This window comes from Chelonia mydas, chromosome 24, assembly GCF_015237465.2.
Source record: "Chelonia mydas isolate rCheMyd1 chromosome 24, rCheMyd1.pri.v2, whole genome shotgun sequence".
In the NCBI taxonomy this organism is placed as follows: domain Eukaryota; kingdom Metazoa; phylum Chordata; order Testudines; family Cheloniidae; genus Chelonia; species Chelonia mydas.
In genome coordinates, this window is record NC_051264.2 from 14867310 (window position 1) to 14886826 (window position 19517).

General features: G+C 60.1%; 1 protein-coding gene across 1 annotated transcript in view; it reads left to right on the forward strand.

Annotated features, from left to right (window-relative positions):
- The window catches only part of LOC102946201 (dual specificity tyrosine-phosphorylation-regulated kinase 1B), a 30598-nt gene extending 11320 nt beyond the window's left edge, over window positions 1-19278 (forward strand). The window contains 10 exon segments of the mRNA XM_037883196.2: window positions 9463-9614; window positions 9973-10092; window positions 10388-10576; window positions 11071-11218; window positions 11521-11807; window positions 12553-12699; window positions 13224-13364; window positions 14172-14475; window positions 17242-17348; window positions 17711-19278. Of these exon segments, the coding sequence (XP_037739124.2) occupies window positions 9463-9614; window positions 9973-10092; window positions 10388-10576; window positions 11071-11218; window positions 11521-11807; window positions 12553-12699; window positions 13224-13364; window positions 14172-14475; window positions 17242-17348; window positions 17711-18130 (2015 nt within the window). The 3' untranslated portion in view covers window positions 18131-19278.
- The last annotated feature ends 239 nt before the right edge of the window (window positions 19279-19517 follow it).

Sequence of the window (19517 nt, forward strand, 5' to 3'; positions counted from 1 at the left end):
TCCTTGTGTTCTAGCATTCCTTTTATGCCACAAGTTTAGATAGGGTTGTATACGTCTGTATCTGACAAAGTACCAATCTCATTTTCCTTAAGCAAGGTCCTGCAGATGTGCTTTAATAACGAGGTCAGCATGGATTTTTCCAATATACTTACAGACTGCAGCTCTCAGCTATGCTGTTTTAGCTCGCCTTGCTATCATATACTGTTGGGTGATGCTGTGAATTATTTAGCAGACTCGAAGTGCTTCTGCCTTGCTTTGTTGGCTTGGGAAAAAGGCACTTTTCACTTTGGTTAACTTGCGAAGTCGGACTTGGAGATTGGTTAAAGCCAGGGCTGTCTGAATTGGGTGGAGGCCTTTTGAGAATAGGTTTCAGAAGGCAAATCAGATTCACGAGTCACTAAATCAGCACAGCTCACGTGAGCCTTAGAACAGCTGCACGCTCTGTGTACACTCCTGGGAAGCTCTGGCTGAGTTAAAATGCTATTTCATCTTCCCCTCATCCCAAACCTGACTCTCAAGCTTGTACCGCCATGCCCACGGGCAGGGCGTTGGCAACGGACCTGCACCTTGGACCACTGGATCTCAAAGCACTCTCTACTGACTGAGCTAACAGACCCAACTCTGTTAGCTCATGGCCGCTAGCAAGCTCATCCACCTCTAGATGCGGCCCAGTCATCACTAGAGGGGGACAGTGCCACAGGGAGTGGGCGAGGCTACACAGCCTGGTGGATAGAGTCCTGGACTGGGAGACTTGGGTTCTAGTCCCCACTCTGCTGCTGGATGGCCTTGGGCAAGTTGGGTCTCTGTGCCTCGGTTTCCCCATCTGTGGGGATAGTTTATAGACCCTAGAACCTCTCGTGAAGCCACTACCGAGCACATTTACGGGGTGACCAGCTTTAGCGCAGGGTGCTCCATTGGCGAAGGAGAAGGCTGATGGTGTGTCTAGCCTGTGTTCCCTGGAGGTACACATGGCTGAGAGACCTCTGTGGACTAGAGCCAGTCCCTGGTCTCATGAATCTTTTCCCTTTTGGGCTTATGCTTCCCAGTCTTAGTCTCTCTGGAGAGTAAAGTTCTACAGCAGATGATAATCCCTCGCTTTTACAGAACAGTTACCTTACCTCACTTGTCTGATTCCCTGCCACAGAATCATAGAAATGTGGGGCTGGAAGGGACCTGGAGAGGTCATCAAATCCAGTCCCCTGTGCTGTGTCAGGACCAAGTAAACTCATCCCTGATGGGGTTTATCCAACCTGTCTTTTAAAACCTCCAGTGATGGGGATCCTGCAGCCTCCCTTGGAAGCCTGTTCCAGAGCTGAACTCCCCTGAGAGTTAGAAAGTTTTTCCTAATATCTAACCTCAATCTCCCTTGCTGCAGATTAAGTCCATTCTGGCTTGTCCTACCTTTAGTGGACATGGAGACCAATCCATCTCTGTCCTCTTTGTAACAGTCCTTAAGAGCAAAAACAACGAGGAGTCCTCGTGGCACCTGAGAGACTAACAAATTTCTTTGGCCATAAGCTTTCGTGGGCTAAAACCCACTTCATCAGATGCATGGAGTGGAACATACAGTAGGGAGGTATAAATACACAGCATATGAAAGGATGGGAGTTGCCTTACCAAGTGGGAGGGGTCAGTGCTAATGAGCCAGTTCAATTAAGGTGGAAGTGGGCTAGTCTCAACAGTTGACAAGAAGGGGTGGGAATCTCTTGTAGTGCTAATGAGGCCAATGTAAACAAGGTGGCCCATTTCAAACAGTTGACAAGAAGGTGTGAGTATCAGCAGGGGGAAATTAGTTTTTGTCGTGATCCATCCACTCCCAGTCTTTATTCAGGCCTAATTTGGTGGTGTCCAGTTTGCAAATTAATTCCAGTTCTGCGGTTTCTTGTTGGAGTCTGTTTTTGAAGTTTTTTTGGTGAAGAATTGCCACTTTTAAGTCTGTTATTGAGTGTCCAGGGAGACTGAAGTGTTCTCCTACTGTTTTTTGAATGTTTTAATTCCTGATGTCAGATTTGTGTCCATTTATTCTTTTGCATAGAGACTATCCGGTTTGGCCAATGTACATGGCAGAGGGGCATTGCTGGCACATGATGGCATATATCACATCGGTAGATGTGCAGGTCAATGAGCCCCTGTTGGTGTGGCTGATGTGGTTAGGTCCTATGATGGTGTCACTTGAATAGATATGTGATACAAAAGTGATTTCTGCCCCTTCTTGTCAACTGTTGAGAATAGCCCACTTCCACCTTAATTTAATTGGCTCGTTAGCACTAACCCCCCCCCCCCCCCCGACCTGGTAAGGGAACTCCCATCCTGGGACCCCACGGTGCTCAGTGCTGTATGTTATTTATTGTCTGCGTCACCATAGCACGTAGGACCTCTTTGCACTAGGTGCTGTATGTTGTTGGTTGTTGTCTGCGTTACCGTAGTGCCTAGGACCCCTTTGCGCTAGGTGCTGTACAGAACAAGATACTTCCCATCTGGGTTGCAGGCAGCCAGCACTGTGTGTGCTTCCCCATGCTCTGAGTTCCTCTCCTAAGCTACTTTGCACCTGCCAGGGTGATGCTCCTCCTGGGGCTGGCACTTCCCAGCAATGCCTCCTGGAGATTTCAGGTTGCACCCAAAGCAGCCCTGCCAGTGGGGCCCATGCGTGGAGGAGGCCAGGACTCAGAGGGCTGGCCTGGTGTCCGTGCACCGAGGGGCTGTGCCCCAGAGCCAGGCGCCTTGTGTGCTCATTGTAGATGTGTCCCTGCTGTAGACTCCAGTTCCTTGGGATGCTGTGGCTGTGGGTTAGTCTGATCAGGACCCTCTGCTGTCTCCCAGCGGGAGTGATTGGGTGTCATTCCCTGGGGCAAATGGGCCTGTGGCTGGGTCATTAGGATGTTCCCAGGAAACTGATCTAGCCAACAGCACCTGTCATAAAGTCAGCGAGAGATGAGCAGCTGAGCTCTGATGACTTAGTGCAAGGTGGCCACTGCTGGGACCCAGACAAAAGGGTTTGTTGTGGCTGTCACCCCCTTCAGGCGAGGCACTGTCTGCAGCAGCGTCACCCAGCCGTTCCCAGCCCCAGCTAAGCCTCCCACAGAGAGCTGTACTCCTTTCCCAGCCAGCTCCCACCTGAGCTGGGCTCTCTCCTTTCACCCCCTCTCTCCACGCCTGACTCCTGCTACCAGTATAGCGGTAAAACCGCTTGCTAGCCCTTCCCTGGCCAGCGTGAGGTTTGTTCACCCCGTGCTGCCCAGGGAAGCATGGTGACGATTCTATCCCAATCAGGCAGCTATTCAGGGCCCTGGGACTAGAGCTTGGTTGGGAGGCATGTAGAGAAGCCCTGTCAAGGGGGATGCTGTGGCTGCCGCATGGGGGATGCTTGGGTTTCCCATGTTCCTTGCACCTTTGCAGTGTGCCCATGTGCCATTCCTCCCCCAGGTCTAATCGAAGGTGACCTGGGGGCCGCCTCCGTCTCAGGGTAACGAACCTGCTCAGGACAGGACCGTGCCTCCCTGAGCCTTTCCACCTACCCTTTCTTTCTCTGCACACGGCCCCACCCCGGCCCATGCTGCACAGCTCTCTGGAGTGTGCTGGTGGCATTGTGGTGTGAGGAGACCAATCTTGGCTGGTAGCAGGTGCAGATGGGGCTGGCTGCTCAGCAAATGGATTCTGGTGGAGCTAGGACCAAGCCTGGTCAGGACCTGCTGGTTAGGCAAAGTCTTCTACACTTGATTCCTTTGTTCGGATCTTTCAGGACTCTTCCCCACCCCTACTTTATTCCTGCAGTGTGTCTTAGCTCCATAGGCAGCCTCTCTGCAACCCAGCGAGTGCTTGTTAAGTGGCTGCTTCCACTGAGTCTCTCAGAAATAGTTAGCAATGTTGCTGGATTCTCTGTCATTGTTAGGGTCCAGAGTGAACACCACAAGAAAGGGGCTTTTCCACTCTAGCTTGGCCAGAAGCTGTAAGCCAAATGCAGGGATCCCTGCGGAAGGTTCCTTGGCCTGTGTTATAGAGAAGATTGAGCAGGATGGATCATTGTGGTCCCTTTTGGCTGCAACTCCTCTGAAGGGACCTGTTGGGGTCTCAGTTGGTGTGAGCAGACTCTGCTTGGGGTCGGTGTGTCTTTGCAAGGGGCTCACGTTTGGTGGGAAGCAGAATGCCTCATACAGCTGGATTTCCTTCCGAGAGATAGCTGGAACTGTAGGCAGTGCGTTGGCGGTGGGGGACTAGCAGGCGGGCTCCTGTTGAGTGGCAGCACAGCCCTACCCGTGCAGGGCAGGCCGGGTTGCTCAATTGGTCACACTCCTGTCCAGCTTACTTTGGGACTGTCGCTCAGCTGTTCATCTTGTCAGTTTCCTCTTTGCCATTTTGTTCAAACAGCTGCCTTGATCCCAGCCCCCCTTCCCCGCCGTCCTTCCCCGACCTCCTGTCTTGCCTGCGCACTGCAAGGACAGCTTCCCCGGGAGGGACAGGGAGCCGGGGCTAGCACCCTCCATTCGCTCCCCCACCTTCGCAGACTCTGTGCCGGGAGCAGCTGCCCACGCCAGGGGCAACTGGACACTTTTCCCCATGGTGATACCCTCCAGCATTGAGGTGCCGCCGCCTCCCGCCATGCTACTGGCACTGCAGACAGACTGGGGCAGGAGGGAGCCCGCGTGTTACCTGCCATCTTCCCGCTGCCACAGGCAGCCATCCACAGGTGGGCTCCGGCACTGGGCGGTGGGGGATCGCTGGTGCCTGCCTCATCCTTGCGTGATGTACATGGGGGCCAGGATTTGTGTGGAAGGGATGGGAGAGTGAGTGCTCTGTGAAAAGGTGGCCAGCGGGTGCCTTGAGGTTGCACACTAGTCCCGTGTCGTGAACTTCTCTCTGAACGATCTGGATGTGGGGGTGAGCACCCAAGTGACGAAATGGCCGGATGACTCAGTTATGGGGCTGAGACAGGGCCAGGAAGGGGTGCGAGGAGCTCCAGAGGGAGCTGACTGAGCTGGGTGAAGGGGTAGCTCGGTGGCAGACAGAATTCAAGTTTGCTGAATGCAAAGTGATGTGTCCAAAAGGGAAAAACAGAAACTGCTTGGACACCGGACAGGTGTGGAAATGACCCGCGAGCACTCATTGTGAGCAGCTTGGAGGAGAGTTCTGCCCAGTGCACAACCACAGCTAGAAAAGCCCCCGTCACGTCTGGGCACGTAAGGGCTGAGCTGGGGAAAGTTTAATGAGGGAGATTTACATCTCTGCCCCCTCTTTGTAGAGCAGTGGTGCAGCCTCCGCTGGAAATAGTGTGTGCATTACTGGGCACCCCAGCTCTGAAAGGATACTGCAGAACTGGGGACGGGGAGGTGTTAGAGAAAGGGGATGAGAACGATCTAGAGCCTGGAAAAACTGGAGAGAGATGGGGATTGTTACTGTAGAGATCTGTAAAGTGATCGGTGGAATTGAGAAGGGGTATCGGGAGTGTCTGTTCTCCCAGCCTCGCAGCTCAAGGACTAGGGGGCGTGTGATGAAATTGAAAGATGGGGAAACCGAAAACCCATCTGAGGAAAGACTTTGTGATCAGCTGCTTGATTGGCCTGTGGAATTGCCTGCCACTGGATGGTGATAAAGGGACAACTAAGGGGGGATCTGATTGAGCTCTACAAAGCATGACTGGTGTGGAGAAAGTAAATAAGGAAGTGTTATTTACTCGTTCTCATAACACAAGAACCCAGGGTTACCCGACGAAATTAATAGGCAGCATTTTAACAATTGCAACACTAAAACAAACAGAAGGAAGTATTTGTTCACACAACACACAGTCAACCTGTGGAACTTGTTGCCAGGAGTGGGGATGTTGTGAAGGCCAAAACTATAATTGAGTTAAAAAAAGAACTAGGTAAGTTCCTGGAGGATAGGTCCATTAATGGCTATTAGCCAGAATGGGCAGGGATGGTGACCCAAGCCTCTGTTTGCCAGAACCTGGGATTGGACGCCAGGGGATAGATCACTTGATGATTACCTGTTCTGTTCATTCCCTCTGGGGCACCTGGCATTGGCCACTGTTGAAAGACAGGGTACTGGGCTAAATGGACCTTTGGTATGACTCAGTATGGCTGCTCTTATGTTCTTATGATAAGTCCAAGAGCTCAGCAAGATACAAAGAGGGAATGGGCATTTCTAGGGCTAATGGGAATGGCTGGAGAACACAGTGGTACCAAAGTGGGGCAGGGATCTGAAATCAGCTGCTTTGTAGCTTCAGCCAAGCTCTCTGAGACTAGGGTGAGAGCTATTATGGGCACAGGTTATCCCCATCTGCTGCTGCAGGGCGTCTTCCACCTTCCTCTGAACAATCTGGTGCTATCAAAGATGGGATACCAGGGTAGGTTACTCCTAAGGGCATTCTGCACCAAAAACATAAAAATTCTGCGCACAGTATTTTAAAATTCTGCAAATTTTATTTGTCAAATAACTGTGGAGGCTCCAGCATGGCACTGGGAGTACAGACCACTGCCTGCACAGAGGTAGGAGATCACTCTGTAGCTACTCCCCAGGACATGGCTCAGCAGTGAGGCTGCACCCAAGCCTGACACAGCACAAGGACTGAGCCTGCCCCAGAAACACCCCAGAGCCATGTTCCTCCTTGCCAGGTGCACCAGGTGTGGGCAGGCATGCTCAGCCCAGCAGGATCCAAGTGTGGGGGGGATTCAGGTGTGGGTTGAGAGAGTTCTGTGTGGGGCAGTCTGGGTGTGGGAGGCGGTCTGGATGCACAGGGGCTTGTTGGGGGGTTCTGGGTGCAATGGTAATGGAACTCTGCAGGAGGTGAAGGTGGTTGGGGCCGAGCAGGGCAGGGTCCGCGTGTGACAAAGCTTGGCGGGGGGGCTTGGGTGTTGGGGGTCCAGATGCTGGGGGAGTAGGGCTCAGTGAGGTGAGGATCCAGGTGCAGCTGGCTGGGGCTCGGTAGAGTGGGGATCCAGGTGTGGGTGGCTCTTTGGGGTGGTCCAGGTGAATGGGGAGTGGCACTCGGCGGTGGTATTCTGGCCGTGGAGGTGTGTGTGGTGAGGCTCGGCGGGAGGGACTGAGTATGAGGGGGTCTGGGTGCATGGGGATTGGGAAGATGTGGGAGCAGTTCCCCGTACAGTGATCCCTCCCCCTGCAGCTAAGGAGCGACGGGTGAGGAGTTTGCAGAGCTTCCTGCAGCCTGGAGAGAAATCTGGGGGTGGGTCTGACCTGGCCCCGGATGTTGTGCAGGGGAAGAGGAAGTCTCGTCCTCCCAAGCCCAGCCGGAACTAGGAGCTGAGCCTGGCACAGGGTAGGAGCTACCAGCTGGGTCTTCCCCAGTCCTGCCCCACAGTGATTTACCTCTGCCAGCTGCCTTGGGCACCCAAAACATACAGCTGGGGAGGGTCGCATGCTGCTCTTGGGGCTTCCCTTTACTTCCCTGTCAGAAAGTCATTTTTCTGCGGGGAAGCAAAGAAATCTGCAGGGGGTCATGAATTCTGCACATGAACAGTGGCGCAGAATTTCCCCAGGAGTAGTAGATGGGTCTTGGGGCTGATCAACTCTGGCTGCTTCTATATTCCTATGGCTTTTTTGGGCTGCGGGTCAGATGGGGAGAGGAGCTGCTGTTGCTGGACCATGGAGCTGGGGTTGGGTCCAGATTTGTCTGGGGTAGGGGGCCCAGGTCTCTGTTGACCGACCCACACGGTGGCCTCAAGGCATATCTTGGGGTGTAGAGGCTGGCAGGGAGGAAGGGGCTTGAAGCGGATGTTGTAGGAGTGTCATAGGTAGCCCGTCACCCCCCTAGTGGACCAGGGTTGGGCTGGGACTGGCCCTGTCTGTCCTGTGTGTTGGGGGATCCCAGAGCCGGTGGCCCAGACATGCCCTGGCACCCTGCCCCTGCGCTGTGTATGGAGATCCCAGAGCTGGGGGCCCTGGCACCCTGCCCCTGTACTGTGTATGGGAGGATCCCAGAGCTGGGGGCTCCATCTTTCCATAGCAATTGGCTCTACTTCCTCCCCACCGCCCCAATCAGCTGCAAGGATTGCCTTGCTCCCTGGGGGTTAAAAATAATCCCAGCAGCTGTGCTGCTTGGGACCCCACCCAGCCTCCCAGCTGGCTCACCGATGGCCCTCAGCCAAGTGCTGGAACGAGTCGCAGGCCTCCTCCCCAGTCCTGGCACACAAGCTCCTCAGCTGGCGCTGGGGCAGTGCAGGATGCAGGGCCCCGATCCCCGGGCGTGAGCTCCTTGGCTGGTGCCCAGATGCATTACAGGGCCCCGATCCCTGGAAGTGAGCCCTTCAGCTGGTGCCAGGGCGGGTCGCAGGGCCCTGATTCCTGGGTGTGAGCTCCTCGGTTGATGCCCAGGCAGGTCACAGGGCCCCAATCCCTCACGTGAGTTCCTTGGTTGGCGTCCAGGTGAGTCGCAGGATCCCGATCCCGGGGCATGAGCTCCTCAGCTGGTGCCCGGGCAGGTTGCAGGGCCCCAATCCCGGGGCACGAGCTCCTCAGCTGGTGCCCGGGCAGGTTGCAGGGCCCCGATCCCGGAGCACGAGCTCCTCAGCTGGTGCCCGGGCAGGTTGCAGGGCCCCGATCCCGGAGCATGAGCTCCTCAGCTGGTGCCTGGGCAGGTCGCAGGGCCCCGATCGCGGGGCATGAGCTCCTCAGTCAGCGCCCAGGCTGGTCGCAGGGCCCCGATCCCGGTTCGCCAGCTCCTCGGGTAGTGGTCAGCGGGTCGTGAGGCCCCAGTCCAGGCGTGCAGGATCCTGGCCCACGGTTGCCTCAGCAGGCATGAGGATAGTGTGCAGGCTGCATGCCCCAGCCCTGCTTTCTGCCCAGAGGCCTTGATTATTCTTGTGGGTGGCTGGGTGGGTGGAAGAGCGCTGGGGCCCTGCTGGCCCTCAGGGTTTTGACTCTGGTTCCTTTGAGCAATTTAGCTGATTTTTAAAAAACAAAACCAAGATGGGAAAACACCCCAAAATGAACAAAAGTCCAGATGAACTTTGTTTGGGGTTGACCAAAAATTTCCTTCCAAGCGAATTTGTTTCATTTGGCGAGAAAACTCAACAAAGCTTTGGTTTGGCTTGGAACGGAACCGAATTCATTTTATTTTTTTCAGTTTTTGCAGCCCCCGAACCGGCCTGGCTGGGACTAGGTCTCCGCAACTCCCAGTCCCGGCACCCCCAAATTAGGGCGCGCTGTTGCTTCAGGCTAGGTGGCTCCTGGTGGGGCATAGCCCTGCAGTGGCCTTTGGCACCACATGTGCAGGAGCTGATTTGCAGCTAATTTGCACGTGGCCATCAGTTGGGCGGGTGGGGGGCGTGGAGCGGCATCAAAGCTGGCAGCTGGGTGTGGAGGGGGAGGGCTGCTGGGCTGTGTATCGGGGGGTGATACTGAGTTGGGGACCGCACCATCCAGCGGGAGGGGCAGGTGCAGGGGGATCTGGGGGGGCGGGCGGGCCGAGGACTCGCACTGACCCAGTCTCCCTCTCTCTCTGCCCCTCAGGTGGCAGCAGCAGCAGCAGCGCAGGATGCCAGCTGCTGCCCGCCAGCCAGCCTGCCTCTCTGGGCGTCTCGCTTGCCACTGAGCCAAACATGTCGAGCCAGCACGGTCATGCCCCCTTCTCCAGCATCCAGTCCATGGCTGACCACCCGCAGGTACCGGCTCTCCCCGCCTCCTCCCGCCTGGGCACCTAGACGGGATCAGGAGGCTGTGCAAGGAGCCAGCTCTGGCAGCAGGGATTCTAGATGCATAGGGCATGGGCTGGCCCTTGCCACGGGACGGACAAACAGCCGAGGAGCCCTGGAAGGGGCTGGAGATCCTCCTGGCCTCAGTGGGGATACGTCTGGCAGAGGGGCTTAGGGCTGGACACAGGGTCCCTGCTGACCTGGCACAGCCTGGCCGGTGTCATGGGAGGGCACCGTTCCAAGTGGGGTAGCTACAGGTGAGGGAGGGCAGGGGGTGTGCCTGGGGGCACCCATCCCTCGCCATGACCGCTCATCCGTGTCTCTGCAGACCCTGCCAGAGCTGAGCGTCCTGCAGCGGCGAATCCCCCTGACCTTCCGCGAATCGGCCACTGCACCGCTGCGCAAGCTCTCCGTCGACCTCATCAAAACATACAAGCACATCAACGAGGTGAGCTTCTGGAGGAGGGGGGGCGTGCGTTGGCATCAACGAGGGGTCTCGCTTCGGGGCAGCACTGCCGCCTTTCCCCCCCCCCCCCCCACCCCGAGCGCACCGTGATGCCGCGCAGATTATGGGCTGGCCTAGAGCACTGGGAACGGGCAAAGCATGGGAAGTCAGCTCCCTGGAGGGGGGCCCCCTGGCCTGGGATGCTGGTTCCCTGGGGGTTGGCGTGGGCAGGCTCCCAGGCCTGTGGAGCCGGCTCCCCCTGTGCCAGAAGGCTGGTGCTGACTCTTACCCCCCCCAGGTGTACTATGCCAAGAAGAAGCGGCGGGCGCAGCAGGTGCCCCCTGAGGACTCGAGCACCAAGAAGGAGCGCAAGGTGTACAACGAAGGCTACGACGACGACAACTACGACTACATCGTCAAGAGCGGGGAGCGCTGGCTGGAGCGCTACGAGATCGACTCGCTCATCGGCAAGGGCTCTTTTGGCCAGGTCAGCCCCCAAAACCCTGCCGTACCCCCAAAACCCTGCCGTACCCCCAAAACCCTGCCGTACCCCCACACTGCCCCCATGTCCCTAACCCCCCGCTACAAGATCAACTCGCTTATCAGCAAGGGCTCCTTCGACCCGCTAAGCTCCCAAACCCTGCCGTACCCCAAAACCCCGCCAGACCCTCAGACTACCCCCACATCCCTAGCCCCCCACTACAAGATCAACTCACTCATTGGCAAGGGCTCTTTCGGCCAGCTTAGCCCTTGGCCCCCCCTGAATCTCCACTGTACCCCTAAACCCCCAGTCCCCGCCATTCCCTCTTCTCCCCCTTCTTAATTCCCTGATATGAAATAAACGCATTGCTCATGAAGGCCTCCTTCACACAGCTGAGAGCTACTTGCACCTGTCACATCCACCACGAGCCTTGGTATGGCCCCTCCCCCTCCCCCACCCTGAGTCAGGCCGTGCCCCCGACAGCGCTCTGTCCCCCCCAGGTGGTGAAGGCGTACGACCACCACGACCAGGAGTGGGTGGCCATTAAGATCATCAAGAACAAGAAGGCGTTTCTGAACCAGGCCCAGATCGAGCTGCGGCTGCTGGAGCTCATGAACCAGCATGACACCGAGATGAAGTACTACATTGGTGAGTGGGGAGGGAGTTGGGGGGCTGGGGGAACAATGGGGAGGGCGGGGACGTTGTGGGGGCCGGGTTGTACGTGGGGGGGAGGTCCGGTATCGGGGGGCTGGGATGTGTATTGAGGAGTGGGGGGATGTTGCAGGGCCGGGGTAAATGTTGCGGGGGGCTGGGGAGGTTATACTGAGGACTGCTCCTCTTCTCGCCGTGCCGTGCGGGGGGAGCTCAGTGTGGGGTCAGGGGGTTGCGGTGGAGGGGAAGCACCCCCCCCACCCCCCCCGGCTGTCCTTCACACTCCCTTCCCCACCCAGTGCACCTGAAGCGCCATTTCATGTTCCGGAGCCACCTGTGCCTGGTGTTCGAGCTGCTCTCCTACAACCTGTACGACCTTCTGCGTAACACCAACTTCCGCGGCGTCTCGCTCAACCTCACCCGCAAGTTCGCCCAGCAGCTGTGCACGGCGCTGCTCTTCCTGGCCACCCCCGAGCTCAGCATCATCCACTGCGACCTCAAGCCCGAGAACATCCTACTCTGCAACCCCAAGCGCAGCGCCATCAAGATCGTCGACTTCGGCAGCTCCTGCCAGCTGGGCCAGCGGGTGAGTGCGCTGGCCCTGCCCCCAAGCCCCGCCCCCCTGTTCCATAGCCCCGCCCCCTGTGCAACGGCCCCGCCCCCGCCGCATGCCCTGCTCTGCAGTCCCAAGCGCAGCCCCAAGATCGTCGGCTTCAGTCACTCCTGCCAGTGGGTGAGTGCGCGGGTCCCACCCCCTGAGCTGCAGCCTCAACCCCTGAGCCCCATTCCTGCCCCACGCCCTATGTAACGGCCTTGCCTGTAGCCCCTCTCCCTGCTCTGCAACCCCAAGCACAGTGCCGTCGAGATCGTCGACTTTGGTAGCTCCTGCTAGCTGGGCCAGCGGGTGAATGTGATAGCCATGTGCCATGGCCCCACCCCTGCATTTGTCCCCTGCAAGTGCAGCACCCTCAAGTTTGTCGACTTGCTCACAGGGAGTGTGCTTAGCCCTGCCTCACCCGTCCCCTAGCCCCACTCTGGGGGGACAGACTGAGAGACAGACTGTCCCACCTCTACCTCATCCCCACTGCCAGATCTGTGCTGCCCTGCTTTAGTGGTTACAGCAGGGGAGGCTGGGAGCCAGGATGTGGGTTTTCCCTCAGCTCAGCTCAGGGAGGGGGGTCTAGTTAGAGCAGAGAGGGGCTGGGAGCCAGGACTCCTGGGTTCTATCCCTGCTCTGGGATGTGTTTCTGGTCCTGGCCAATCTGTGCCCCCATGCGGGCTTCCTCCCTGCTCCTGTCAGGGGCTCATCACGCTGACCCTCATCTCCCCAGATCTACCAGTACATCCAGAGCCGCTTCTACCGCTCACCAGAGGTGCTGCTGGGCATGCCCTATGACCTGGCCATCGACATGTGGTCTCTGGGCTGCATCCTGGTGGAGATGCACACGGGGGAGCCTCTCTTCAGCGGCTCCAATGAGGTGAGGGATGGGGAGGGGGAGTTGCTGCTGGGGCTGTGCCCTTGGGCAGAGACCAAGGGCCACAGCCCTTCTCTGGGTGGGAGGGGGGGAAAAGGCCCTGTCGGAGGCGAGGGGAGGCCCATGGTGCATCATGGGGGCTTTTGTTTGGGTGCCTTGGGCTAAGCTCCCTGACTGGACTACATCTCCCAGGATGCACCACAGTAATGTGACTCTGATGATGCTCCTCAAACCTTCATCAGACAGGAGCATCGTGGGACATGTAGTCTAGCCAGGGAGCTCAGAGTAGGGAAACGTTTTGGCAAAATGTAAACTTTTGCTCCCGGGGAAATTTTCAGTTTTTGAAGGAACCACGTTTCCACAGAGAAATCCTCTGCGTGGAAAATTCCCGACTGGTGGCAATCAGGATGTCACCCCTTTCTGGGGTGAGAGGCTGGGCGCGGCTGCCCCAATAACGGGAGGGAGTGGGGCTGGGTGGGGGCAAGGCTGGCAAGGGCGCCCCATGACGCGTCCCTTCCTCCCTGCAGGCAGACCAGATGAACAGGATTGTGGAGGTGCTGGGGCTGCCGCCCCCACACATGCTGGAGCAGGCGCCGAAGGCCCGGAAATATTTCGACAAGCTGCCCGAGGGGGGCTGGGCCCTCAAGAAGAACAAGGAGGTCAAAAAGGTAATGGGGGCCCTTGGGGTCCTCACCCCACGCTTCTGATTCCCCACCCCCGGTCTCCCCCACAGGATCCCTGTTCTCCCCATGCACCTCTTCCCGCCATGCTGGCCCCGATGCCAAGCCCTCCCCCATGCTGCTCGGATCCCTGTGCCTCCCATGCTGCCCCCAGCCCCGGGAGCCACCCTATATCCTGCACTGGTCCCTAGCACCTGCTGCCAGGAACCCCGCTCTCCCGTGGCACCAGCTACCTGTGCATTGCCCTCCATCTGCATTTCCCCCACTTTCCCTGCGCTGACGGGGCCACGACATTGCCCCCCGACTGTTGAGATTCCCATGTCCCCACTGCTGCCCCTCACTGCCTGTCTCATTCCCCACCCTATCCCTGCCCTGCCGGGATCCCTGCGTCTCCTGCATGCTATGCCCCCCACCCCATCCCTGGTCTGCTGGGATCCCCTTGACCCCTCCCTGCCCTGCCAGGATCCCCATGTCATTCCCCCCCCCCCCCACCCCACTTGTGTCTTCTGTGCTCCCCACTGCCCTGCTGGGATCCCCACATCTTCTGCATGCCCCTCCGATCCCTGCCCTACCCCGCTGTCTGTCCCCCCCCTCGCCACACCCACACTGTATCTCCTGTAGTCCTCCCCACCCTGCCGGGATCCCGGTGCCTCCCGCCACCTGCCGGGATACCTACATCTCCACCCTGGCTGGATCCCTGCGTCTCTCCTCTCCCGCTGCCTTGCAGGACCCCTGCCTCTCTTCCCCCACCATGATCCCTGCCGGGACGCCCTGCTGAACGTGTTTCCCTTGCAGGAATACAAGGTGCCGGGCACACGGCGGCTGCACGAGGTGCTGGGGGTGGAGAGCGGGGGACCCGGGGGGCGCCGGGCGGGCGAGCAAGGCCACTCGCCCTCGGACTACCTGAAGTTCAAGGACCTGGTGCTGCGCATGCTGGACTACGAGCCGCGCAGCCGCATCACGCCCTTCTACGCCCTGCAGCACAACTTCTTCAAGAAGACCAGCGATGAGGGCACCAACACCAGCAACAGCAACTCCACCAGCCCGGCCATGGAGCACAGCCACAGCACCAGTACCACCAGCTCCGTCTCCAGCTCGGGTAAGGCCCCGATCCCCTGTCCCGTCCCCCGCACCGGTACCACCAGCTCGGGTACGGCCCCGATCCCCTGTCCCGGCCCCCGAGTCCCCCGCACCGGTACCACCAGCTCCGTCTCCAGCTCGGGTACGGCCCCGATCCCCTGTCCCGGCCCCCGAGTCCCCAGCACCGGTACCATCAGCTCCTTCTCCGGCTCGGGTACGGCCACGATCCCCTGTCCTGGCCCCCGAGTCCCCAGCACCGGTACCACCAGCTCGGGTACGGCCCCGATCCCCTGTCCCGGCCCCTGAGTCCCCCGCACCGGTACCACCAGCTCCGTCTCCAGCTCGGGTACGGCCCCGATCCCCTGTCCCGGCCCCCGAGTCCCCCGCACCGGTACCACCAGCTCCGTCTCCAGCTCGGGTACGGCCCCGATCCCCTGTCCCGGCCCCCGAGTCCCCCGCACCGGTACCACCAGCTCCGTCTCCAGCTCGGGTACGGCCCCGATCCCCTGTCCTGGCCCCCGAGTCCCCAGCACCGGTACCACCAGCTCGGGTACGGCCCCGATCCCCTGTCCCGGCCCCCGAGTCCCCCGCACCGGTACCACCAGCTCCGTCTCCGGCTCGGGTACGGCCCCGATCCCCTGTCCTGGCCCCCGAGTCCCCCGCACCGGTACCACCAGCTCCGTCTCCGGCTCGGGTACGGCCCCGATCCCCTGTCCCGGCCCCCGAGTCCCCCGCACCGGTACCATCAGCTCCTTCTCCGGCTCGGGTACGGCCCCGATCCCCTGTGCCAGCCCCCGAGTCCCCAGCACCAGTACCACCAGCTCGGGTACGGCCCCGATCCCCTGTCCCAGCCCCCGAGTCCCCAGCACCGGTACCATCAGCTCCGGCTCGGGTACGGCCCCGATCCCCTGTCCCGGCCCCCGAGTCCCCCGCACCGGTACCACCAGCTCCGGCTCGGGTACGGCCCCGATCCCCTGTCCCGGCCCCCGAGTCCCCAGCACCGGTACCACCAGCTCCGTCTCCGGCTCGGGTACGGCCCCGATCCCCTGTCCCGGCCCCCGAGTCCCCCGCACCGGTACCACCAGCTCCGTCTCCGGCTCGGGTACGGCCCCGATCCCCTGTCCCGGCCCCCGAGTCCCCAGCACCGGTACCATCAGCTCCGTCTCCGGCTCGGGTACGGCCCCGATCCCCTGTCCCGGCCCCCAAGTCCCCAGCACCGGTACCATCAGCTCCGTCTCCGGCTCGGGTACGGCCCCGATCCCCTGTCCCGGCCCCCGAGTCCCCAGCACCGGAACCACCAGCTCCGTCTCCGGCTCGGGTACGGCCCCGATCCCCTGTCCCGGCCCCCGAGTCCCCAGCACCGGTACCACCAGCTCCGTCTCCAGCTTGTGTGCAGCCCCCACGTCTGTCCTGTGTTCTCCCAGCACGAGTGTGACAGGATTCCCGGGGTGCAGACTGGACTGTGGGACCGCTGTGCCCCCTTAACTCCCTCCAGCCTGGGCTGTCTCTCACAGTGCTTTGCTAGTGACAAGCAGCAAACCCCTCCAGGCGCTGTGATCACTCAGTACAACAGCATGTGGAGCCCCACACCCAGCTAGCTTGCCTGAATGCTCCCAGAGCCACTCATGAATCACACAGAGAAAGGCACCCGCCAAATCTCCCCAGCTCCCAGTCTTGTTTCTCAGGAATATACCGTCCTGCACTGCTCAAGACGAGCAGTGCAATTTTATTAACTGGTTCACCACTTCATCAGGGGAAAGTGGCTATACACCAGCCTTTGCACACCTGAGCAGATTCACCAAACACTTCAGGCAAACTCAATGGTAAAGATAAACAGTAAAACAAGTTTATTGACTACAGAAGAGAGATTTTAAGTGATAAGTGAGAGGCAAAAAGTCAGAGTTAGTTACCAAAGAGAACAAAATAAGCACACAATCTAATCTTAAACCTATAAGACACTAGGCAGTATTTAGATCAAGCCGTTTTCTCAACCCACTGGATGTTAGTTCATAATACACAGGTTTCACCCTTGAAACCTGGGCCAGTCTCCTCTGCTGGAGTCTTCATTCTTCTGAGCATCCTTGTTGCTTGCAGTGTAGGGGGGGGCAGAAGAAAGGCCCAGCGTGGGGCCCCTGGGTTCTGTTTTATAGCCTCAGTCCCATGTGCTTGGAGCACACAAGTCCAGGCATGTCTGGGGGGCGTTGCTGAGTCACCAGGCAAGGTTGAGCAATTCCCCTGGTGTGGCCTCATGCAGGTGAGTCATTGCATCCTAGCTCCCTTGCTGGACAGTGGCTGTTAATGGTTGTGTGACACCTGCCTGCGTGTTGGTTATCCCCCAGGTATTGTCTCTGGGGAGCTTGGGCGCTTCCCAAACCCACAGCATATTTGAGTGAGAATCCTACAACACAATTCTCAGAACTTCATATGCATTCATGATAGAAGAGTGGGGTTTCAGCAAATCAGAACCTGTCCCATGATGCCTTACAAAGCATGCTTTATATGCAATATCACGATTATATACAAATGTTGAATATGGGGGCTGCAGGGTGCACCCCAGGGTGCAGAGTGTCACAGCCAGAACCATCAGCTCCGTCTCCAGCTTGGGTATGGCCCCAACTCCCTGCCCCAGCCCTGGTACGGCTCCTGACCCACCAACACTGCCAGCTTCATCTCGTGCTCTGGTACGGCCTCCACATCCTCCAGCCCCACTGTGGGGCTCAGCCCTGGCACCAGCACCGCCCCATCCTCTCCGCCCCATCCTGACTGCCTCTTTCTTCCCCCACAGGCGGTTCCAGCGGCTCTTCCAATGACAACCGCAACTACCGCTACAGCAACCGCTACTACGCCAGCACGGTCGCCGCCCACACCGACTGCGAGATGCAGAGCCCCCAGGTACGCCCCCCGCCCCACCCCGCTGCCCACACCGACTGCGAGACGCAGAGCCCCCAGGTACGCCCCCCCCCGCCACCCACACCGACTGCGAGATGCAGAGCCCCCAGGTACGCCCCCCCGCCGCCCACACCGACTGCGAGATGCAGAGCCCCCAGGTATGGTCCCCTTGCTCCCCACTGCCCACACTGACCGCGAGATGCAGAGCCCCCAGGTATGGTCCCCTTGCTCCCCACTGCCCACACTGACCATGAGTTGCAGAGCCCCCAACATTGCTGACACCCCCTGCTTTTCCCCTCCCAACCCCTTTAGCCCGTCCCCAGCCCTGCTCCCCTCACTGCTAGCATCTGTCTCTCTTTCCACAGGCTCCTCCCCAGCAGCAGCAGCCGCGCCTCTGGGCTGGAGGGGATGTCCCGGCGCCGCCCAGCGATGGCTACCCGCCGATCTTACCTCACAAGCCCACGCCCAGCCAGCCGGCGGCACCGCACTTCCATGGGGCGGGCCCGCACCCGCTCTTCCAGCCGGCCGGGCGCACCCACTACCACCGCCCGCCCGTCTCGCCCCACGGCCCCGAGTGCATGGAGCTGGGCCCGGGCCCCCGGCACCTGGACTGCGCCCCTTTTGGCTCGTCGGCGTTCCGGACTAGAGCGGCGGTGGGGGGGCGGGCGGGCGAGGGGGGGCTGCCGCTGGCCTACCCCCCCCACCTGCGCAGCCGGGCGGAGCCCGAGGACTCGGCGCCCATGCTGGGCGTGTGCGTCCCGCAGAGCACGGCAGCCAGCTCTTGATGACTCCTCAAGCCATAACGCTCTTAGGATGCGCCGCCCGGCGGGGGGCGGGCACAGTGCCCACGGATCTTCACAGCCCCGAAAGCTGGCGCTGCCCGCCAACCCCCCCTCCATCCCGGGAGCCGGCGCTGCCCGCGGCCCCCCTGCCTCGGAGCCAGTGCCGCGCCTCCTCTGGGAGCTGGCTCTGCCCCCCACAACCCCCAGGGGGTGGCAACACTCATGGCACCCTGTCCTGCCCCGGAGCCAGCACTGCCCACGTTCCTAGCCCCGCCCACCTCCGAGCCACTGCGGCCTTTGCTCTCCCATAGAGCTAGCCCCACGCCTACTACCCCCCCCCATGCCAGTGCCCCCCCTGCTGCCCCACTGCTTAGCCAGCAGAGCCAGCGCCCCCTGTGGTTGCCTGGAGCTGGCACTGCCCTTGCCCCCCCAGACTCCCCACGGTCCGGAGCTGGCACTGCCCCTACCCTGTGTCCGTGTGGTTCCTACTGTAAATGGTTCCTCGTTAACACTGGCTCCCTGGGCCGGGTGGGCGCCGGGGGGGGGGCCGCCGGCTGGACAGAGGGACCCTCTGCACTTCACGGACTGATGGCCGGGCTGCCCGCCCCACTGTCCAACTGGAATTGCTGCTAAAACTGCCCCCTGCCCCGGGCAGCAGGGCCCTAGCCAATATTTATAGACACCGGCCCCTCCCACTGTGGAGAAGGAGCGCCCTGATCCCCCTTCCCCCCATGTCCTGGGAGAGCCCCGTGGCCCTCTTGCCCTGCCCCACCCTCTTCCCCCTCCAGGATGGTGTGAGCCTCCTTCTCCTCCTCTTGCCCTGCCCTCCCCCCCCCACCCCCGCGTGTGTGGGAACACCCCTGGGGATGAGCCCCGTGGTCTGACAACCCGGCACTGGCGTGGCAGTGAGCTGGGCTGGCCGTTTGGCCCCAGCGTGGCCGTGGTGGCGCCGTGTCTGCCGGCTGCCCCCTCTCCGTGGCTCGTGCTGTACTGTTTGTCTTTAATTTATTGTACCAAAGACGGTGCGCGGCTTCCCCTGGAGAGGCCGGAGGGGCTGCCCCGTCGCGCCCTCCCGGCACGGCCCCTGCGCTCGCCGCTGGACCCGGGGCCTCTGCTTTGGAGGGGGTGGTGAATAAAATAGTGACAGCAGCTCCGCCGGCTCCCGGTCCCTCTGCTGGCGTCCTCCGCCCGCGGGCAGCCTGGAGACCTGCCTGCTGCTGCCGACATAGCTGCTGGCTCTGGGGGGGAACCGTGGGATTGCTAGACCGGGGATGGGGTGGGGGTGGGAGCAGTGGAAAGGGGAGAGGGTGACTTCCATTTATCTGCCTGGGCTGGTTAGACTGTGAGCTCCTTGGGGCAGGGACTGGCCCAGTGGGGCCCTGATCTCAGC